The 23,566-nt window shown below is 42.9% G+C and overlaps 1 protein-coding gene across 1 annotated transcript in view; it reads right to left on the bottom strand.

The window, feature by feature from the left end:
- Kif5c (kinesin family member 5C) overlaps positions 1-23,566 on the bottom strand; it is a 161,596-nt gene that overhangs the window by 44,966 nt on the left and 93,064 nt on the right. Inside the window, exons 11-15 of the mRNA XM_004636649.2 lie at positions 21,423-21,571; positions 10,618-10,793; positions 5,813-5,881; positions 3,202-3,408; positions 975-1,121 (exon numbers count right to left, since the gene is read on the bottom strand). Of these exons, the coding sequence (XP_004636706.1) occupies positions 975-1,121; positions 3,202-3,408; positions 5,813-5,881; positions 10,618-10,793; positions 21,423-21,571 (748 nt within the window). The remainder of the gene's footprint in view (positions 1-974; positions 1,122-3,201; positions 3,409-5,812; positions 5,882-10,617; positions 10,794-21,422; positions 21,572-23,566) is intronic.

Genomic DNA, 23,566 nt, shown 5'->3' with positions numbered 1-23,566 from the left:
TACAACTCCAGGGGATTAACAATGATCATTTTATGCCAATTATAGTAATTCTATTCACTTTTGCTTATCCAGCTTCCCTTGTCTAACAGTTTGGTGTGGTCATAGTTTCAGTTCTGGCCAATGATCTATAAGGGTCTGTCTACTAGAGACTTATGGTATATATTTCCCTCTTGGATGGAAGTAGCCTTTTTAGCCCACCCTGCTTAGGATGTTGTTGAGTGTGGATGTAATGACTGATGCTATAGCAGCTGTCTTGCTACTGTGACACAAATCCTAAGGTTCCTTGCTGTGTAACAAGATGAGAACAGCAGAAATGAAATAGAGAAAAGGGCTGAGTGCTTGACACTGTTGAGGTACTTCACTGAATCAAAATCTGCTTATCAAACTTCAGTGGGAGTACTTAAAATGCAGATTCAGATGTAGTAGCCTGGGTTGGAGCATCCGAGTCTCTGCCCATTAGTCCTGGTGTTGTCAACCCCACGGAATGCGAAGTTTCTTGTCTTCCCATATTATGGATAATTAAATGTTTTTATTTCTTAAACCACTGTTAGAATTCTATTACCATTGGATGCAAACTTTCCTAATTCATATTGATCTGTTTGAGACTTTTTACTGTGCTGAGTTCTTAGGGGAAACAAGCAATATTCTGAGACTACAACTGTTACTTAAGCAATCCAACTCCAAACGTCTGTGACATTGGCAAATAAGTCTGAGGAATAAACCAATTCACATAAAACCAACCAAGATTTGAAGAGCATCCATAAATTTGAAAGGCAAATTATTTTTCTCACCCTCACCCCAACACTCAGTCATTCAGTCAGTCTTTTCTTCATTCATTCCAGAGTCTCTCAGCATGTGGTCCATGCTAAGCACAGTGCCAACCTCTAGACACTTAAGAGAACTCAGGATAACTCAGAATCATACAACAGTAAATGTAGGCAAAGAAGATAAGAGGGTGGAAGAAGCCCACTTACAGTCTTCACATCATTGGTGCCAATAATTCCACCTATCTCCCCCAGATCCTTCAACAGCAAGTTCAAGATCTCAGTAGCCCTCTTTTTCTGGTGGTTGCTCAGCTCCTGCAGCTGGCTCAGTTCTCTCTGCGTGGTTGTCAGGGTAGTCTGAAAAAACAAATTAAAAGAGTTGTCCACCAATTTCCAATATGCAACATTACAAAGTATAGTAGCTTCATGTAGGATGGAGTTCTTTTACCATTTTCTTATGGTTTCAATACGAGTCCTTTTAAGGCAAATTGTAATGCAATATTGCATTCTTTGATATGATTTAATCATATCACCAAATTACTTTGTATTGCCAGGTATGTTATATGTTTACATAGCAGATGATAATTTCCCAAGTCGGTGAAATATGCAAATAAACACCAAAAAAAAGGAGACCTCAGATGTATATATTTCCTCTCATCTTCTTCCTACATGCCAGATGTTCTGTTTCAGTTCACCTGGATTTAGTTCAGGGACTGAGCACACTTACAGATGCCCCCTCCCTAAACAAATTTGGTCCCTGGGCCACCTCCAGATTCCCACCTATCTCACAATAATAAATGGATCTGCAATAACATGGCTCAAAGAAACACAACAAAAGTTCCTTCCCAAAGAGAAAACTCATCTTTTTTCCATCCTTCACACATATTACCAAAAGGTATACATTTTTCCTCTCAACATCAACAGAAAAGCCATCCCTTGATGTCCTAGTATAAATTTAGACAAATTTATACTAGGAATAAGGAATAATCTCCCTACTGCTAAAGCTAGAGAGCTTAATTCAAAGACATTTTTACAATTCTCCTATATGTAGTTAATTCACTAGCACATTCTTTTAATGACCTGACTAAAAACAGTAGTCTAAAGCAGTTTACATAGCAGATGATAATTTCCCAAGTCGGTGAAATACGCAAATAAACACCAAAAAAAGGAGACCTCAGATGTATATATTAGACCTCAGCAGTCTAATAATACTTTGGTTTGAGAGAAAATAAGAACTGCACTCTAGAAAATGTTTCATTGCTTTGAGGAGCAAATATCAGAATCTAGCTGAAAGATTTCTGCAGAAAACACTAAGCAAAGATTTATGTCTCCTTTCCTAAGTGACTTCTAAATAGATTTATTTTATTTTATTTGGCATGGTCAACTGCTTATTTCAAGTTTTTCAATTCATAGAAGCAGCTGTCCCACCTCAGGAAGCCATGAGAAAGGTCTTCCATCATGCAGCTGAATGTACCAAGACAGTAGTGTTTCCTATCAGCTCCCGGGTGGGCAAATCCGTTCTTTCCCACTGCATCTGCTGCCTCTCCTTACCCAGGAGGACTCGATGTTTGTCACAAAGCAGGCTGACTGTGCTCACATGATAGCAGGCCACTGGGCAGGTGTCAAGGGCAGTAGGTGACAGTCACCTAGCTTCACCACCCACTTACTGAGAAGAAAACGACACAGCCCCCTGCAAGCCACCTTGCCCAGTGCCCACTCTCCCTGCTGCCTGACCCAGCTCACCGCCATGTCTTTCACTGCGAGGATCTGAAAATAAGGAAATGTGCAGACTGTAACCCTGCATTACAATAGGACAGCCAACAAACAGGGACAGCTTAGGACCTGGCTCCTAAAGGTAATGACTAAGACAAGAAGCAGCTTTGGAGAGAGGGATTTCCTTCGGGGGGTGTAAGCTAGAATGAAGTTCATTCCTTGGTGGGTCCCCACCCTTACCCAACCCTAACAACACTTCAGGTGTAGGGACTGATGTCGCAGTATGTGCCCAGGTCGGTGCTGAGGGCGTTAGGGAACTATCACCAATTCTCACACCATGTTATCTATTTTTTGTAGATAAAATAATCAATACTTAAGAAGTTCAAATGTCTTGATCATGGCCTAAGAGTTGTGAGGTCAAAACGTTATCCAAGATTTTTCTAGCTTCAAAGTTTGCACTCTCTTGACTTTCTACATGGCAACCTTACTGTTGTTATAAATTCTCTGCACATAAAACAGCTGTGATAGGTAGTTCCAGGATGAGTGTACTAAAGTCATTTCTAGAAACTATTCAACTATTTAAGAGAACTCAAGTAATACAGTAAAATTTAACACTGAATAAGCATTCAGTCAACTGCTTTCCTGTACATTTTTTATCAACAAACATCAATATAGGTACAAAAATGGCAGCCAAGACGTCCCGCCCAGATAGAAGTGCTCCAACCGTTTTCTGGGCCAGCTCATCTGTCAGCTGCTCATTGGCCCTTGTCTTATCCTCCACTTCCTGTGACTTCTGGTCATAATTGACAGCCAGCTCCTCCAGCGCCTGAAGAACTTCTTTGACCTCATCTTTGGCTGCCTCATTTTCAATCTGGAGACGGGTCAGCTCCTCCTGTATTTTCTCATAGTCTCTTCTTGTGGAAGCTAAAAGCTGGGGAAACGGGACAGTGTGAAACCAGTGAATCCACTATTTAAATGGTGCTCCATCCAAAGCAAATGTAATTTTTAAAATCAGATATAGGAAAGCACTTTGGAAAAGTTAGTGATGACAGAAAACTCTACTTACTGTATATTACAGATGTTATTTACTTTGAAATTATTTTAAAAATCTAATCAGGCCAGGGAGATAGCTCAGCAGCATAAGTGCCTGGCTGGCAAGTACAAGATCCTGAGTTCAACCCCTAGTACCACAAAAAAAAAAAAAAAAAACCTTAAGAGCCAGTGGACTAAGCCCTGCTTAGGCAAGTGCAGGGACAGAGGTTTGATCCCCGGACTGCGTGCCCACTGGCTCTATCTCCAGGCGCACTGAGCTGGCCACTGAGACTGGGTGTGGTGGCGCATACCCGTAATCCCAGCGCTGCAGAGGCTGAAAACAAGAGGATCACTAGGAGCCCAAGCTGTGCAGTGAGTGAGGCCCTGTACTAAATACATTTTTTTAAAAACCTATTCCTAAGAAACCAAAATTAAAAAGAGAAACAATGACAGCTTCTTTTTTTCTTTTAGATTAAAGCTGTATATGCTAAGTCAAAGAATGAATTATACATCACAAATCACTGTATACTGTAGCTGATTAGTTATTCCACATTGCAAACAAAAGAAGGGGAATAATTTCTGAGGGTTATATAACTACTTCTGTAGCTTTTAAAAGTATTATCATGATTTCACACTGTAACAAGTTGATTTTAAAGTTAACTAAAACTGTATTTATTTATTTATTTATTTATTTATTTTGTACTTTAGGGAAAGGTCTACAGGGTGTTCAGGGTCTCACTAGCAGATAAGATTCATAGTGATCCGCCTGTTTACAGCCTCCCAAGAGCTGGGATTACAAGTGTACACCACCACGCCCAGTCTCAATTGCTGTCTCAGTGTACCTCAGGGGTGGGGTTGGCATGGCAGGCCCGGGGATCGAATCCCCAGCCCCTGTGCCTGCTTGCAGGCACTTTAATCCGCTGAGCTCTTTGGCTGGCCCTTAAAACTGTATTTAAAAAGCAATCGATCATTAAAGTACATCATGCATATACTGAAGGACATATCACACCATGAGCACTAGTTAAACACAGACACCTGGGTCAATGAATGCTTTTATTCATTTGTTACTATTATCATTTTCTTTTTCTTTTTCCTTTTTCTTTTCTTTTGCATCTTAGGGAAGGGTCTCCAGAGTGTCAGGGTCTCACTATTAGATCGGATTCGTAGTGATCAACCTGTTTACAGCCTCCCAAGAGCTGGGAATAGAAGCGTGCGCCACCACGCTCAGTCTTACTATTATCATTTTCTGATTTTCCTACAGCAAACAGAGATAGTGCCTCAATACTATAAGAAAAAGAAAAATGTTAAAAGATTTTCCTTATAAGGAAAAGGAAGTTTATCCCAAGCAGTTCCACCAATGCCGGGGACGCAAAGGAGTAGAATGAGAGGCAGTGGGCAGAAAACACTAAGCCCATGCAAAACCTCCAGGAGAAATCAGGTGAGTATGCAGCCAAGTCTAACACTAAACATTGCCAAGAGAAGTGGCCATAATCACTGCACTGAAGAAATGAAGGGGAACACAGAACAAACCGGAGAGGAAGGAAATGGTTACAGAGACAGCTACGTCCGTGGAGGGCCGAGGCTGGGCACGTCAAGCCAAGCCATCTGCTCTCAACGCCTCATGCGACCCAACTGACAGCGTTTTAACAATGAACCAGAAAAACGCTTAGATGACGCTCAGCAAGAGAATTACTGATCATCAATGTCTGAGAGATCGGTGGGCTGTCTTTTGTTTAGGTACCTACTTGTGAAATACTTGGCAAAACAGAATGTAATAAAGGCATTTACTGAATAACTGAATGCCACCAGGATCGATCTGCCTCCTTTTCAGAGTATCAAATATATACTCACCCCACAGGGGCCCTGTGCTCTTTGCTTTCTCCTTTTCTACTTTCTACATTTGATTTGGGTTTGAGCTTTATTTTCCCCTTACAGGACAGCAGGAGAACATGGTCCTGTTAAAGACCAGTGCCAGCTGATAGCAAAGACAAAGAGGCACAGCGCTGCTGGTGATGAGGAGGTAGAACGGTGCTTGCCCAAAGCCAGAGGTCTCTGCCTTTTCAGGACTAAGTAAACATCAGCTATTTACTCTGAAAACCTCAAACCTCTACAAAGGCAGACATATATTTTCTAAATTCAACTCAAATCAGCTTGTAACAGGCACTGAAAGGAAATCTACTACGAAATTTCCAAATGATTCAGAGATTTTGAAAAAAATTCTTTACAAATTAAATTTCTAGAACAAACATCGAATACAGAGTACTAAAAACACTGTGTAGAAAAGAATTTACAGCACCCTTTACCTCATCCTGGTCCAGCATCTGCTGCTTGAGCTTTTCAGCCAGCTGGCTCTGTTGGTTAATTTCATCATCCTGAAATGAAACATCAAGTTTAATTTTTGTTGTTGTTAGTTATGTCACTTTGGATACCCTAGTTTTGTGAGGATAGTGGGACACTAAGACACCAGCTCTATGATACCAGAAATCAGAGACACAGGGCATGAGAACTTGAAAGGGATTTTGGAGATTTATTTCCCTGTACAAAGACGCTAACAGTGAATTCCTAATTCAAAAAATAAGCGGATGAACCTCTGTGATGTTCTAGTTGTCCCCCCAAAGCACCATGTGAATCATGGGGTGAGCTTCTAGAGTTTGTGATTAACTCATGATCCACTGGGATTATGGGTATGAGTGCTGCTGGGATTAGGGGTGTGAGTGCTACACCCAGACAGGGACAGATAGCCAAGATGTAGCATAAGGGATACAGACTCACTCACTGTTGCCATTGTCACCACTACTCCTTCCATTTGCTCTTGCTCTTTTGCTATTTGCTGCCACCATGAATGGTTGCAGTCTTCCATGTGCCCCTATGCCTTGGAGCCAGCTGAGTATGAACTGAAACCTCCACTGACTGGGAGGTAAGTAAACCTTTCCTTCCTTCATTCTGTGTGTTGGGTATTTTGTCCCAGCAATGAGTGAAAAGTAACTAAGACAACCTCTAAACCATTGGGCTATAATATATTCATGTCCGAGATTGGTGATGTCCCAAAGGCATGTGACAGGAATGCCATCACATGACAGGAAAGATCCTTTTACTTCCATGTCAAATCTTTCACTTAGAAAGACTGGAAAATCATTTACTAGAGTGTTAATCTTGGCATTACCAGATCTCCCTCTCGATTGGAAGTTAATTTTCTTACAAATTTCTAAAAACTCTGAAGGCAGCTGGGGTACACAGTTGACACTTCCTCCCCAGGCTGTCACTGACTCAGGAGAGGCACAGCACTCTCACTCACGCTTTCTGCCTCTAGAAGTTGCTGCCAGAAGTAAAGTGAGTCCCTGTCCACCTCTCCGCTGGCACCAGCATCTCTGCCACTCCCTAGAGGCCACCTTCCCTGGTGCAGGTGATGATACCCAACTACATGGAAAACTCAGTCTCTTCTGCAGTATTTTCATGACTTCAAATAAAATTTTAAGCACAGCCTGTGAAAAATGACAGCCTGGCTTCATTCTGTCTCCCATTAGGAATAGGAGAAAAATTCTATTTGATGACATTTTTTAGGTCTGCTCCCAAGCAGAGTCAAATCCAGTTCTGCATTATTGGGTTCCTCTTTGGGTCAGGCCCTGCTGAGGTGCTGTCATCAAGAGCCAAGAGGCCCCTGTCTCAAGCTCTCTGCTTCCCCACGGCTCAGGTCGGGGGCGGGCCTGAATCACAGAGCCTCGGTCTGCTGTATATATTCCCCAGCCTGTCTGGTGGCATCTAACCATATGTCTGAAGTAACTCAGGGTCACAAACTAATGCTTTCTGAAGCATTATACAATCCATAGAATACGCTCTGTGTCTCCTCTTCATAGAGACCATCATTTGGCCTCCTTTGTTCAAAAAGATCTTATTTCCACTGAATTTTTTATACCAATGTTTGTACAAAATATTGATGATTTTCATCCCTGCATCAGATTCTTGGCAGGAGAATTAGAGAACTCACACTAGAGTAAAACCAAAAAAGAAGGTACTTCTCCAACCAGCAGACTATTTTGTAAGACACATTTTCTCTTCTATTTTATAGATTTAGCATGTCAGTTACCAGGAACAATTTGTGTCCATGCTTCTCAGCACATAAATATTAAACAACTTAACATGAAAGGCCCAAGGAGCTTAACATCAGGGAGCCACCACCTCTCCTCTGGGACAATGAACAACACTACAAGTGATAGAAATAATGAGGGGAGAGAAACGGGGTGTGAGCACTTTGCTCTTCTGCAGTGCTCATTTCAAAGCCTGAAGACTCAGGCTTCCTCCTTGACAGGTGACAAGCAGGGATTTTTGAAGATAAAACAGAAATCCAAAAGCTCTTAGCCCAACCTGGGGAAGATGACAATCTAAGATTACATTCTAAGGACATAAGTCACTTGTGCCAAAGACATTTCCCAAACTAAGTTTGCCCTTTATCAAAGCAACTTTTTTATGGAATTAGTATAGTCTACTGTGGATTGTTTGGGGGTTTTTTTGTTTGTTTGTTTGTTTGTTTTTTAATTTCTCAAATCTTTCAGGGCAGGGCATGTCATTTAGTCAATACCTACACAGCAGATTGGGTCTCTTATGCCATGCTTAACTATGCTCACTCAGAGCTCACTAGTAAAAATCTAGTTTATAGGTAACAGATTTCAAAGCACTTTTCAGAAAATAATTTAGTAGCTGAATTTCCATACACATGAAATAACATGTATAATCCCAGTTGTCACAAGGTTACTGGTCACTTCTAATTATTAGAATGTTTTTGTTGCAATGATAATCAGTGTAATAAGTAATCAAATTGTATGTCTAAACTTTTCTTGGATTTTCTGCAGTGACAGATTCGAGTCTCACGTTACAGATGAGAAAGCACAGCCAGCCAGGGCAGGGCAGCAGCCCAGATCTTGGCACTGCTGAGGTGGCCGCCTGATTCTACTGCGTAGGTTTCTCCATCATACGGCACTGCCTTGGGAGAGCAGTTGTCCTTAGATCCCTGGAAGGGAAGCCAAGAGGAGCAGAGGGGCAGCTGGGCAAAAAGCATGTACGCTTTCTCCAATGGTTCCCTGGAAAGATTCACTGGGGCTGACCAGTTCCCCATTTAAAGGGTTAAGGCCAAACTGGGATGAGCACTAGACTGGAAGACATGTAACCTCACTCTAACTCACACTAAAGGCAATGTGAACCCAGATAAATTATGTATCCACCCTAAATTAACATCTTGCCTAATCCCAGATACTCTCAGTCCTACCATTCAGTAGTCTATAAAGACACCATATCCCAACTTGAATATGTGCAAAGCATCAAATCATCTACATCACCAGAAGCACAAAGATAGCTTCTAAAACATTGATAAGACATGTAAGAATGAAGCTGATCAGAAAATGGGCAGCCCATAGTTAGTCCCTGAAGCAGATCTCTGGCTCTGATGCCCTCTTAAGGCCCAGGTTCAATGAATTAGTCTTCTCTCACTTTCCCAGCACCACCCCATGATGGACACAAATGCTAACCTACAACTGCATTCTCTACCAGGCTCTTGAGGTCTATGCTTCAGGAAAAGAAAATAACAGAAAATGTCCAAGCCGGCCATCAGAACAGAGACCCTGACACAGTTGCTGGGTCACCAACTGAATGTGTTAGGGCACTTTCCTGTCTTTGAGGTAGGTTTGCCACTACATTTCAACATGAGACTCTGAAACGTTTCTGCCTAGTATAGGGAAGTTCCTCTTGAAACCAAGGTAACTCATGCCAATACCAAACTCTACGGATTAACAAAAACGAGCCCATCAATTTTCAATTGAGAAAAAAAGAATGCATGGGACATTTCTTTGCTGTTTAAATGATAACAGTTCTTTGGAGAAGTTAAGAATTAAATAAACTCGGCTGGGGAGATGGCTCAGTAGGATAAGCACTTGACTGGCAAACACAAGGACCTGAGTTCAATCCCTGGTTCTGCAAAAAAAAAAAAAAAAAAAAGAATTAAATAAACTCTAACTTATAATGGATCTCCCTTTCCACTCAATTTGAAGTTTGCAAAAAATATCTAGATTGAAATAAAAGGTACCAGTATACCCAGAACATGAAGGACAGGTGACCCAGTTCTCTTGGGTGTGGGTACTTTATTTATGTGCCTTCAGAAGGTAATGTGGCCTGGTTTAATGTTGTGTTTCATATGCAAACCCCCACAGTGGCAAGCAAGAGCTAGCGTGTTCAAGGCAGCCGGTCAGATTCAGCTGGTAAAGGTGACAGTAGACGCTGAGCTTCAAAGACAGAAGCCTATAAGATTAATGGCAACATTAACATAACCAACCTGCTTCATCCAAGTCAGAGATGTCCCCAAGCACTCTGAGCTGAACCACAGCAGAAAAAGATGACGCTAAAAATACCAGCAACCTTGATGAAATGAACTGAAAAGATTTAGAATGTTCCAAGGGCAACATGACAAGATCACATAAAACATCAATTTAATTTCCTACTCTTAACTCAACTTTTATTGATACATGTTCTTCAAGGTGTATTCCGTATTTCCTCTTCCGACTTCCACATACATATGACTATTCGAGCTCCGAAAGTCTGTCACAAAATTAAACATCTCCAATTAGCCTGTTCGCGCTGCTTCATCCAGTAATCTGCCACTGAGAACAACTGCCTAGATGACACAAGGTCATTGGTCTGCCCTGCTATTAGCATCTCGTCACATGGCTACACTCTTGAGTTTTGTAAATCACCTTTGCCCAAGATCAGGCACTGTTGGTTTTTCCAAAAGTGGGATGGGCTCAGACAGAGAACAGACATAAACAAATGCCATACACACACCCACAACTCTACTCCCTTAGAATACTCAGCTCAGTCCAGTTCTAGAAATAGATTCTAATTAGGAACTGTCTTGACCAGCTTCCTTTCAATCAAACTTCTAATCAATTTTCCCAAAAGGTTTTTATTGCACACAAATCAAGCTCCTTTAGTTTGCACAGTCTGAAGCAAAAATCAGTATTAGGAAAATATATACACAGATCAGTCTGCAGTCCTTAAAGAGTTGTATGGGGCTTGATGCTGTCTGGGTTTTGTACCAGAGGACTACAAGCTTCTGGCTACAGACCTTATCATCCAGTTGTCTGTAGAGACTGGAGATCTCTTCATCGTACTTCTCCTTCTCCTCTGCAGAAATGCCAGCAACAACAGGAGCAATGTTGTCTATGATGGGTGTATTATCACAGGGCTCCAGATTCTTCTGGTCCTTGGCACTGATCTGTTCATCCTCAGGCACAGCTTCTCCTGTAAAACAGCCAAGAGGAGCTGAAGATGAAAGAAACTGAGCATGCAGCCCTCTTGAAATTGTTCTAAAAAGAGTCACTACCACTAAAAGATGCAGAGGACACAAGAAAGGGCTGTCACATACAGTGAAAATCTATTCTTTCTCTTGATGAGAAAGGTCATGGTTAATTGGCCACAACTAGACTAAGTAAGAAAAGTCCCTTCTCCCTTTAGATACATAACAAATCAATGAATTCCACTGGCCATATAAGGTCTTAAGTAATCCAACCTTAGCAATATCTCAAATTTTGCTTTTGTTGAGAAATATTCTGGGGCTGAACAAGAATTATATTCTTTCCAGTGACTGGCTCAAAGGGAAACAGATCTCTGAGGCATCCTAATTACCAATTAATTATGTTCCGTTCTCATTAATAGGAACAGCCGAATCAAGGGACACATCACCATTGTTTAAACAGAACACCACAGGCTTCAAATCCTCACAACTGGACCATCTCGGCGCCTGCGCAAAGAAGCAAGGACAGCCTGGACCCAAGGACTCCTGCTGCTGCTGTGAAAATGTGCTTTCCACCACCGATTTCTCCCTGAGGAAGTCAGAATTAATTGGCTCTGCTGAAAAGTTCAAATGGAATAATTTTCTGTGATGTCAGGTAGTCCCAGGAAAAGAAAAAGCAGCCAATCTAGAGCGTCATGTGGAGATTCTACATATCACTCTCAGTGGGCAAAGCGCAGTTTGTTGGGATCTCCGGAGAAAGCACTGCTAAAGCTAACCATGCAAACTGAGGAAAAGCTGCAACTCCTAAGTTAGCTCACGGCGATCCCCAACAAGACAATCATCTTGCAAAGACATAGTTCATGAAATGGAATCACTACTTGGCCCAACTGAGTCTCTCCTCTGTCTTCCGGAAAAGCAAACGCAATTCAAACACACCTCTCCATGACAGCGTTTACATCAGCTTCATGCTCACATATGGCAGCCATGGAGTGTCTGACACTTTCCAAGCCTCACACAGGTTCACAGCCCTTGAAACCCATTTTGTGAAAATTCCCTAGGCAAACTGCCCTGAACCAGAAGGAAAGTAAAAAAAAAAGAAAAAGAAAAACAGATCCTAATCTGAACCTTTATTAACAGGCATATCGTGCTCCCTGGAACTCACTTGAACGCTGTGATCCAGCAGTTGCCCTTTGCTATCACAGTCCCCCTGAAGCAGCAGCTGGAAGCAACACCCCACATGAACTATTGCTTTGTTGAATTCAGACTGAGCATACTCCCCTTTCCCATTTTTACTAAACTGTACTGTACCTAAGCCTTTTCCTAGAATTATTGACCTGAAACAAAATCAGAATATAAGAGTACCCTTTGAACTGAACCAAAACCAAGTCAATATTTCATTCAACTCCAGTTCCGGCCTTAAAGCATCCATCAACAGCTTTAGTGTGCAGACTGGATTTCATCCAATTAAAGGATCTATATTCTGTACAGCCTATGAAATTCATGGGCTATAAAAGCAGAGAGAGAGAGAGAGAGAGAGAGAGAGAGAGAGAGAGAGAGAGAGAGAGGTAATTTTCTTAACCACACAAATTATTCAGGACACAATCTTAGTAACTCAAGCAGTACTAAGTTCATATCAGAACTTCAAAGCCCTTCCCTTTCCTTCTAATTCTGTTCTTTCTCCAGAAAAATTAACCACTAATAGTTTTGGCAAACACGTTTCTTCCACTTGGTTTTTTGCTTATGCCTAATTTTTCATATAGTTTCTGAAATTTGGACATAGGGCAACCCAGTGTACTATGACCTGACCTTAATCAAGCTTGATGAAGGGGGATTCTTTTTTTTTTTTTTTTATTTTTTTTTTTTTTTAACATTTATTTATTGTGTGTGGGGGGCAGCTCAGCCCACCAGGGGGCGCAGCTGGCTGGCATGTGGTGCTGGGGGATCGAACCGCGGTCTCTGTGCTTTGCCAACCTTGTTTCAAGTAGGTGCTTTAGACCACTGAGCCATCTCTCCAGCCCCTGAAGGGGGATTCTTAACTATACTGGACCAGAAATGAGCCAAACCATTATCCACAGGCTAATTCACTTCAAGGGGGAAGAAAAAGGTATTTCTCCCATGTTCTTTGGTTCCAAATGGCTAGAGCAGCAATGAAACCATGATGCTGGGATAAACTAAAAATTATCCCAGTGTCCTTTTTTATGTATCTGGTCAGGAAGTGACCAAGGATGTATTGCTGACACAGCAGCCAACAACCTGCTCTCCCCACAAGCCACAGGCCTTACCCCCAGAGAGTTGTCCTCTACTTGTGCTAAGGAATTATCCCATCACCAAAGCGTGGGGATGTCCTACATTACAGAGACCCACTGCACTTCCAGTGCTTCTAAAGTGATCAATGGAATCTCACAAATAGCCCTAGGACTGTGGCGGGACACTAAAGCCAAACTGTATATTCTCATAGGTTTGATTAATCACAACTTCATGTCCTGCTTAACCTCTTGATTGCTTTTGTAAAGAAGAAATAATAATGGCTTCATCCCTGGGTTGCTCTAAAAATAAAGGAAGACAGTGTACATAAAAGGCATAAAAGACGTTACCATTTAACGTCCATCTCTTACCCCTTCTTCTCCCTGACAAATGTGAGACATTTTAGACTTGGCAGATAAATTTTTACTATTCTGTGATTAATATTTCTAGCATCTTCGCAATATCTTTGTGGTTGGACCTTAGTTCCAAAAATAAATATGATATAAGTATGTAAGTCCCTTGCAGGTTTATTTTTATTACTATTAGAACAATGTTTGAAACCCATAAGCTGACTTTGTGGTTTTGCTTAGACAATTCTCTGAACCAAAGCATCAACATGTCTTCCAAAACCATACACCTAAACAGCTAGCCCTGTCAGTCTGCATTCTAAAGGTCAGGCAGTCAGGATGATTTTTTTCTTCCAGCAGCCATTCAGACAGAAGAGAACAAAGCAGCAACATGCCACAACAAAAGCAGCACAGCTCCTGGCCAGAGAGGGCCCAAGGACTGTTCTTCCAAACACCACTGTCCTTGAAAGGACCAAGAAAATGACTTCCAGAAGGGCCCCTGGTAACTACACCGTCCAGCTCACAAAGATGTCTGGGGACTGTAAATTCCCAACACCAGGCAAGACCTGACACTAGGCAATCTGTCTCCATGGCAATCTCACCACATTAATCGAGAATATTCCCTGCACTGCAGTGGACCGAACCTCCAGAGGAGCCCCCGCAAGGTGATTTCAGAATAACTGATTTTAACAAGGAAGACAGCTGCAAACTAACCCTAGAGGAATAGCGCCCAGACATGCATGGTGGGAGGGGGAGAAAGGGATACTAAATGAAGATTAGCACCTATTTTTATTCTCTCTTTCTGCATGAAAGGCAGATTCCTTTCAGTCTAGCCCCTGAGGCTCATCGCTGTTGTCTAAGGGAAAGAGGTTATAATATTGTAAAGCATCTTATTTTCTATGCTGAAAGGCTCCCCCACACACACCAGAAACCTTCCCCTTCTTTAAATACGCATCCTGGCATTTACTATTGTCAGATGTAATTACCTTTTAAGGACTAAAAAGATTTGTGTTTACACAGGAGCGTTCACTCAAGCATACCTATCAGGCTCGCAGAGCATTCTAATTATAAAATGAAAACCCCCAGAGAGCACAAACAACATTTCTACAAAAAATTGAAATCCATCAATTGCAATAGACAAAATGACAGACTAATCAAAAAGTCTCATTAGGTCTATTAGTTAAAAATTCTAGCATAGGTTGGCTGTGTGTGTGTGTGTGTGTGTGTATGTTTTAAAAAAGAAAGCCGTTCGACTGCCAGGAATTCATTAAAATTTCACACATGAAATAGCAACAAGCTAGTTTCCCTTTCCTAAGTTGAGTCTCCTAAAGCCTCAGGAGAACACAGAAAGGTAATTGCATTCTCTCAACAACTCCAGGGCAGAGATTTGCTGGCCACTCATAGCTTCCGCCAGAAACCACCACAGATCTGGCAAATGAGGTGTTTTGTTTTAATACCAATTAAGTAGAACCAGTGGCAAACCTAAGAGTAAGTAATTTCTATATCAAAGAAACTAAAAGGAAATCTTTAAGTTGCCAGATGGGTAAGAGCAGCTGGCCACAAGATGTCATTATATAAATGTGAGGTTCAAAAAAAAGCATTCCTTTATGAGATGATTTTGCATGCAAATAGCATCCTTCACCCTAGCTACTAAAAATACTGTAAGCAGAAAGCTTAAAACATTCTCTAATCCCATCTAGAGTAACTCTGTAAGAATCTGGTCTCCTGGGACCCTACACCCTCTTTACTTTCATGACCTCTTGAACAATCTACAAAAATTCTCCAAGCAGTTGGTATTTCCCTACTGATTGGCTGTGTTCTCAAAAGATGAATGAGGCAAATCAGATGGCCCTCATGAGATGCTAAATGCAACAATCATGAAAGGGCGGCACTATATTCTATCGACTTAATGCTAAAAGAGCTAATTATATGCCACCGAAGCTCCAAAATCACAAAGAACTCCACTAGGACTAGATTTTCTAGTTACTGGTCAACCCCTGCCAGTCTGGCTGGTTTTGAACTTGGAAAACAAATCGGCTTTAGCGATGACCAATTCTTCTGTGTCCTCTCAGCCTATGGTTGATTTGCATGCTTTCTGCGGATGGGGCAAATCTATATGTGTTCTACTATTTAATCTTGTAGTTCATTATTTAAGACAAGAGACTTTCCAGATATTCCACAGTGTCAGGTCATAGTTTTTCTGTCACCTGGAATTTCAGGTCTTCTTTTTTCTGAATTAAATCTCTATAAAATAATTTGCTTAAGTGCAAAATTCAAGGTGTCAGAGATCAGCACACATTGAGGATGACCTGGTAGCCATGGGAACACACAGGACCTAGCCACCTCTTACAGGCATAACCTATCCTTCAGCCCTTCCTCCACCTCCTCCGGTCAAGAGCTTTCTTGGTGGAGGAGAGGTAGGCATGACCTGGGGTTCCTAATGCACCCAGATCCAGCTATCTGAATCAGTCCCCATGAACCATGTAGGCTTGCTCAAGTTCTTTCTACACGGATGATCAACAAAGCAATAGGATTGAAGAGAAGTCCATTTTCTGGCAACTGCCCCCACCCCATCGATCTGTTCCTTAAGCAAGCTAACGAACACATTTCCACGAGGCTCAAGTGCCAACAGATCCTCCTTATTTGATGAAAGATAGTACTTAATTCTGGCCCACAATACGTCATCACTACAGCATAGGAGACAACTGTCACTTTTCAGCCACCCAACACCCATTCTCACAGCAGCACATCAACCTTCCTTTGGGAAACTTGCCCTTCAACTGTAGCCTTAATCAGACAGTTTATCAGTGCGCCCTATCCTTCCCTAGCCAACATACCACTAGGTCCAGTAATCCCATATCCATCCTGGACCTCTGGCTTGCCAACATTCAAAGTGCACAGACAGGAAAAATAAAAAATCTTGAAAGGATACATTCCAGGCATGACCCTATGAGACCTGACAATTTGTTTCTGTCTTCTGTATCAGCTTCAGCTTCTTGCCATCCAAATCTGCTTCTTTAGCTGTTTATGGGTTGTTTCGTTTTTGTTTGTATTCTGTGAATCACTTAAATCCTTCTAATATACTCTCGTTTTGTTTAACCTGGGTCATTTTTTGTTAGTTACAATGCGAAGACAACACTGGCACACTGGGGCACTAAACCAGGCCAAGGGCTCTTCTCCCTCCTTTATATACCAGGTACGGCTCTCCCTAAGCCACCACGTACATGCCCAGAGCTATCCTGTCTTCACAGCAGTGTTAGAAATGGAAGAAGGGTTGGTGCAGAAGATTCAGGCATTGTCCTGAGAATCAGGCTCGACTGTGCCCACAGAAAAGGCTGCTTATCCAGAAAGCAGATGTAGCCCCTGGCCTTCCCAGCTGGGGCTGTTCTAACAAGGTACCATATCCTGGGTGAACTTCGAAGCACCAGATACATATTGGTCACATTTTAGGAGGCCAAAAGTCCCAAACCAGAATGCCAGCACAGTCAAGTCCTGGTGAGCGTCCTCTTCTAGGTTTGCTGATGGTGTCTCTTCAGTCTGTCTTCACGTACACAGAGAGCACAGAAAAAGCAAGGTCCCTTGGGACTCACCTGAGAGTTGTGTAGGCATCTCTATCTCCTGCCTTCATTCATCACCCCCTTCTTTTTGAACAATCATCTACTTGAGAGACAGCACAGTAAAGCAGAAGACCCACTACTATTATGGACTGCTGGACTCTTAGAATATTTTGCTGAGTTAACACACCTATAATATTCAAATGATGGAACTAAACAAAAAAGGGGATACAGATGAATGTCCATTTTGTATCTGTGTATTCAAAATGGTTAGGATAGATATATAGTTACATTCTCTTAATGAATAGAGGGATTTGGTCTAATATTGTTTATAAGTAGGATATCATATCGGCATCTTGTACAGCAAATAACCACTAGGAAGAGAGTATGCGATGTGTTAATTATTGAAACTGTCCTACCAATTTGATCTGAAACTGTCTCATTGCCATTTGTTTCTCAATAAAATTATGGAAAAAAAAAGAAAGAAAGAAACTAGGCATCTCCCACAGGTCCCACCTCCTAATGCCATCACGTTCAGTGGTGTAGGATTTCAACTTACAGGTTTTGGGGCAGGGACAAGTATTCACCCACAGCAGTCATCAGGCTAGGAGGGACTAAGAACTAAGAACTGGCACAGATGGAGAGTCAGAGAAAACCCGGACAACGTTCCCGTGGCCCGGTCCAGTCATTGCCAATTGGATCAGACGTGTCTTTCTTCCTTAATGCAATTGATTTCTTCCTCCATTTGTATTGGTACCTTATTCTCTGACAGGAAGTAGGAAAAAGCACAAGCATGCATATGCACACATGCACACATGCATGCATACACACACACACACACACACACACACACACACAGAGAGAACTTTTCTGTTGTCCCCCTTCCTTGCTCTCTCACAGCTGGAAGATAGCAGTGACACTTTTAAATTATAAACATACCATGTAAGGAAAGAAATGTCTTTCCCTGGGAGAGTGCACACCATTAACAAGGCTTCTTCATAACTCACGCAAGCCCCAACACAGAAACATCAATACTCAGGAAATGTTGGAGTAAATTAAGTAGCTACGACCGACAACTTTAGGGGTGTGTGTGTGTGTGTGTGTGTGTGTGTGTGTGTGTGTGATTTCAAGAGCAAGCTTCCAATATCCTACTACTCTGCCTAGAGTGGAGGGCACCATCTCTTCTCTACTCTCCCACAACATCCCTCTCTCTAGCTTGTCCCAGCAGCCATCCCCTTATGACTTTAGCTATGAGGAATGAGAACTGACACACGGGACATCTTTGCAGGGCTTCCAGTTTCCACTTTCTTTGCGGTAATTTTTCAGATTCCTCTCACTGGCCCTCTCACAAATCACCAGCACTACATGCATGTACAGAGAATACCTATGACAAAAGAGACTGATCTTTGCAATGAGGCCTCCTGAGATCAGACCCCAGCTCGACCAGAGATGGACCCCTTTGAGGCAGCCATCTAACCTCTTGGCACTGTAAGGATTATTGCTAAAGGAGTAAACACCCAGCCCTGGGGACATAACAGAAAGTCTGGCTTTGTTAATCACATGTATGACACCTGCTGTACACTGAGGGCAAAGCAGCTGATCTTTGAGATAGCTCTGCACATGCAGTTGGTCAAGGGCTACTCCATGTGTCCCTACTGCCCTGAGCACCCTCCTTCCAACCTGAAATTTATATCATCAAAGGTTCTCTACATTTAAGAACTCTGCCCCCAAAATAATCGCCTTTGAAATACAATTGCTAATTTGGAAGGAATGAGGGTTCTGCAGAATTCCTCCCCCTCCCCAGTCCCGTTTTACTCAGTGGAGACTTAGGAATTGGAGTGACAGGTTCCTTCAAAGCTCTCCCTACTACTTCCTTCCAACCCACCCTCCACACAGCCCACAAGCCCTCACCCCTGCTGATGCCTTCTGTCATGAAGCAAGGTTGACAATGCTCAAAATCTCTCTCCAGCTCAGGCCACAAGACTCTCCTCGAACTTCCCCAGACACCACTCCTTGACTCCTTGACTCCTTGACTCCCTTCCTCACCTCCCTGACTCCCACTCTGGCTCTTCCCTGCTGTTTCAGGCCTCAGGGAATGGCTCTGCCCTTCCTCCAACTTGATCCAGATGGAAATCAAGAAGCTGTCCTCGACACCACCTCTCCCCACACTCAATTTTTCACCAAATCCTGCTTGTTTCTCCTTCCAAATATCTCCCAGGTTCACTGATCTCTCCAGTGCTATTGCCATGTCTCTCAGTTCTACTGCCATCATCTCACCCCTTAGTGCTTTCTACACCCAATCCAGCTTTTCTCCAGCACAACCAACACTACAGTCCGAAATCCTGCACATTCTTCAGTTCACTACCTTGGAATGGTTTCTCATTGCTTCCAAGATAATGACCAAAATCCTGGATAAGCATTGTGTAAATGGCCTTTCTGGGGCCACCCGTATCTACTTCAAGCCTACCTCAGACCCTGGACACCCCCACACACACACTGTCCTTTCCCCCTCAGAGCTATTTAAACTAATTAGGTTCTCTCAGCTGTGTCCCTACCCTCACCCCACATCTCCTAATTCACCCAGCTAAGAGCTGTTGCTCTCAGCTCTGTTGCCTATGTTACTCATCCCAGAAGCCTTGGCTGGTTTCTCATCAGAGGTCAGGCCCCCAGCTGTAATCACTCCTTGCAGCACATGCTTCCCTTCCTTGGTATGCAACGCAGACTGTCACCACATGCTGCCAAGGGTAACAGGAGTTATCTCCCTGCTCAGAGCAGAGCTTGCCTCTGACTGCCCACCCTTTCATCCCCAGCATCCATATTAAACAAAGTTTATTTAACATACATTTATTACAGTTCTATTACAGGCCAAAAACCATGCCTTTCTTTTCCCTAATTATGTAACTTAAGGGCCTACACAGACTCACACAATGGCACAGAAAACAGCAAATCTATGAGTACATTTTCAAGGTAGGTGAAGTGGAAAAATCTGATAAAACAATGCCAAACAAAAAGGCCAGGGGCAGGATGGATGCCCAAGAAGATCTTAGCATGCAGTGGGTCAGACTGATGAGGCAGGGGGCAGACCCCAGAGGGCAGCCCTGATGCAGAGAAAGAGCCGGGTTGTCAGAGCTTGGCAGGACACAGGAAAGGACGAAAGGTGAACTGCCCAGAGCACAGCACACCCAGGGACTGCCCCTCGGCCCTGTATCAAAAGGTCTTACTGAATGTCCCAGCCATCCAACAGAGAACTGACCCAAGATAAATCCAGAAATAGAATTAAACCTCACAAAGCCACTCCCCATCTTGCCTTCCACCCTCCTGGCCTCCTACTCCTGCCAAAATGCCTGGAATCATCCACCAGCCTCAGGTGCTGAATTATTCAATTATTCTTGCAGCTTTTGAAACACATGTGCAGCTAGAAACTCATCTGAAAAGAGAAGAATCCTGTTATTTAGGCTACTAGGTCATTTTCTGATCCTCTCTAGATTTTCATTTGCCACGTAATTGTTTTTCCATTAAATAGTAGCGCATTGACACCCCACCCTTACTAGCAAAAGGCAGCTGAAAATATATAATTCCGCTGCTCTCGCTGAAGCTATAAACAGGTGGTGCTACCTGCTACGCCCCAGCTTCTGTGCTCACCCAGGGCTGAGGTCTGTGGCCTCACCAGAGACACAGCTGCTCACGCAGAAGATGTGGGGACAACTTCCAAGTATTCACGAGCCCCTGCGTGCGCGCGCGCACGCACGCACGCACACACGCACGCACACACACACACACACACACTGTCTTATTTCAGGGAGGGGGAAAAAAAGACTTCTACCTTCTAACCTCCATCACAATGCAAAAATCACTAAAATAATCCGTCTACACTTGAATCTGGAAACCCCTCCTAGCGCCTCACCCACAACCCACCCACCCACTGCACGTCAGCTCTCTTGAGATATTTTCTCCCAGCAGAACAAACCGAAGAGAATGTTTTGGGGGAAAAAGGAAAACTAGTCACGAAGCCAGCCTGAAAGGCTCCATTTTAGCGCAGGGCTCCTAAAGGAGCCCTCTATTTCTGTCTCTGAAGAAACAGAACATGACTATGAGTTAGGTTTAAAAACAAAGAGGCCAAGTATTAGCCAGAGGTGACTTTTAACCCCAGTCAATGATAAAACTCATCAGAGGCAATGCCACAAACCCTCAGGCACTGCCCTCCAGACCTCAAGCAGGGTGATGAGACAGTGAGGGGCAGGAATAGACAACATTTCACTAGAAATGAGTTAGGGCAGCCTTGCAAATAGCTACTTCCCCACCCCAATGTGCGCCAGGTCCAGTCATGGTGCAGGGATGAAGTATCATGGGACAAGGTGCCAGGGAAAAGGAAATGTGCTGTCCACAGTCAATGGGAGGCCGAACAAAGCTCAACTATGATCCCAAGTGTCTCCCAGGAGCCAGCGGTCACAGGACAGAGAAGGCACCACTTCTACCCCCCATTCTTCCTTACCATTCCGCCACCTGTTCAGTTCCATTTCCAGATGCTGGATAACATTCTTCAGGGTCTTGTTTTTCTCCTTCTCTTTTTCATATTTCTTCTTCCATTCCTCTGCTGTCAGTTCCAGGTTCACAGAGACTGTGTTCTTGATGGTCTTGGCTCTGTGATTAAAAAATGTAAGAGGAAAATTCTGAGTAGAGCTGCTAGCATTCGTCAAATCAGTAGAAAGAATCCTCAGAATCTTCACATCCAAAGACATACAAACTTTCTAACTGTATGAGAGGCACCTCTGCTTGGTGGGGACCCACACTCATCTTCCATTTTGTTCCTTCCCGTCTACCAGTCTCTCAATCCAGTGGACTTTCATTCACATTGTCTGTCAAGGTTCCTCTTACTCAGTTCCCTCTGCCATGTCCTGAGTCTGTGTTCTCAGCAGTCCTTTCCCAACGTTCAGCTTCCTCCTTGAAGCACCCTGCGCACCACTGCTGGAGGCACCTTCCTCATCTTTCAATTCAACAAGCATTAATGAAATATTGAGCATATACCAAGACAAACAGGTAAGATCTCTGGCTTCTTGGAGCTTAGGTTCCTTATATCAATAATAAACAGTGAAACACACTTTATTTCTCTTACTCAGATTTGACAGGTAGAGCAATCCCTTGAGCGCTAACCACATATCAACATGTGCTCGATAGGTGGGTCACATAAGCAAGCGAGGCCAGCCAAAGGACACCAGGGCTGTGTGCTGAGCATCTGCCCCTGCCACAGCCAATCATCATCACCATACTGGAGCAAAGGGCACATTTTCTCAGATCACCCCATTTAAAAAAAAAAAAGTTGAGATTTTTTAATTGAAATTTTTTTATTTCCCAACTTAAAACTTTCAAAAAATAGTATGTGGGACAAACAAGTTTAATGGCCACCATTTTGGCACTCTTGGTATACGAGATGTCGTGACCTCCTAGGGCATGTGGCCGAGGGACACAGGAAGCATGGGCATTCATGACACACAGATGGCAGCTAGAGTGCAACTGGCAAAAGCAAATCAGCAGCTATGCCAGCAGACAGTGAAAACCAGAAACACAGTTTTCCTAGGGATACACACAGAAATTAACCCAACATAGCTCTGCCCTATTGAAAAGGAAATTCATCACAGCAGAACTGTACCACTACTTACTGCTTAAGGTAGAGCCCCACGTGATATCCTGTTTTAGTTGCTCTACAAACACTGCCATCCTGCTCACCACCACGGCCAGACATGTGAGCTGCCTTAATTAGTGTTGCCATCAAATGATATTCTGGACATGGTTTCTATTTTAGTGCAAGAAATTTAGCAATCCTCACCAGTACTACACATGTTATTCCAAAAATTAATTCCTAAAGCAGACAACTAAATAACCCACCATCAAAAGAGGAGCTAAATGGCTTCAATATAAGATTCATTAAAGAATTAGTATAATTTGTTCTCATTCACTGTAGCTTGAGGCCGCTGACCCCAGAGGTGTTTCAACTCTAATTTTTTGAGCAGCAGCAATTTTATTACTACTTTAATGTCTGTTCCAGTCTGACACTCTCACCTCGCCTTCTAACGTCCACAGGCAGTGTTGTAGATGTCTCTAGATTCAAGCACAAACACTGCAGCATTCCTTATCAGCTTAGTAAGTTGGAAAGTGAAAAATAACTCACAGCCAAAAGGCTTATTGCCGTTCAAGAGTGTACTTTAAGACTACTGATTTGATTTTTTAAATTACAAAGCATCCCCTGATGATTCCAAATAGCACCAGAAGGAGAAAGATGGAATCTCTGCTGTGTTCAGGCAGGTCTAGCCAAAAGCACATTCTGTGATTAGACCCAGCAAGGTGACTCTCAGCACAACTGGTCCTCATTCTTAAAGTTCTCTTAAAAGCTGCCCAGAAAATTATTTTTCTTCTTTGTCTGTGGTAATCAGCATCCTGGCTAGAAAACAGATGACCTACTCCAACTACAGTTTGAGTTTGAAAAGAGTTTACAAAGGCTTTTATGAAAAACTAGTGGGAAATAACAAGGTGTGCTACCCCTACATCAGTCAGGGCAGCCACCGTCGGACTGGCAGAGGCCTGTCCCTGGCAGAGAGAAGAGGAGGAAGAGGAGGAGGAGGAAAAGGAGGAGGAGGAGGA

This window comes from Octodon degus, unplaced genomic scaffold, assembly GCF_000260255.1.
Source record: "Octodon degus isolate 3935 unplaced genomic scaffold, OctDeg1.0 scaffold00082, whole genome shotgun sequence".
NCBI lineage: Eukaryota > Metazoa > Chordata > Mammalia > Rodentia > Octodontidae > Octodon > Octodon degus.
Note: the sequence above shows the minus strand (reverse complement) of the source record. Positions and strands in the feature narration are given on the sequence as shown.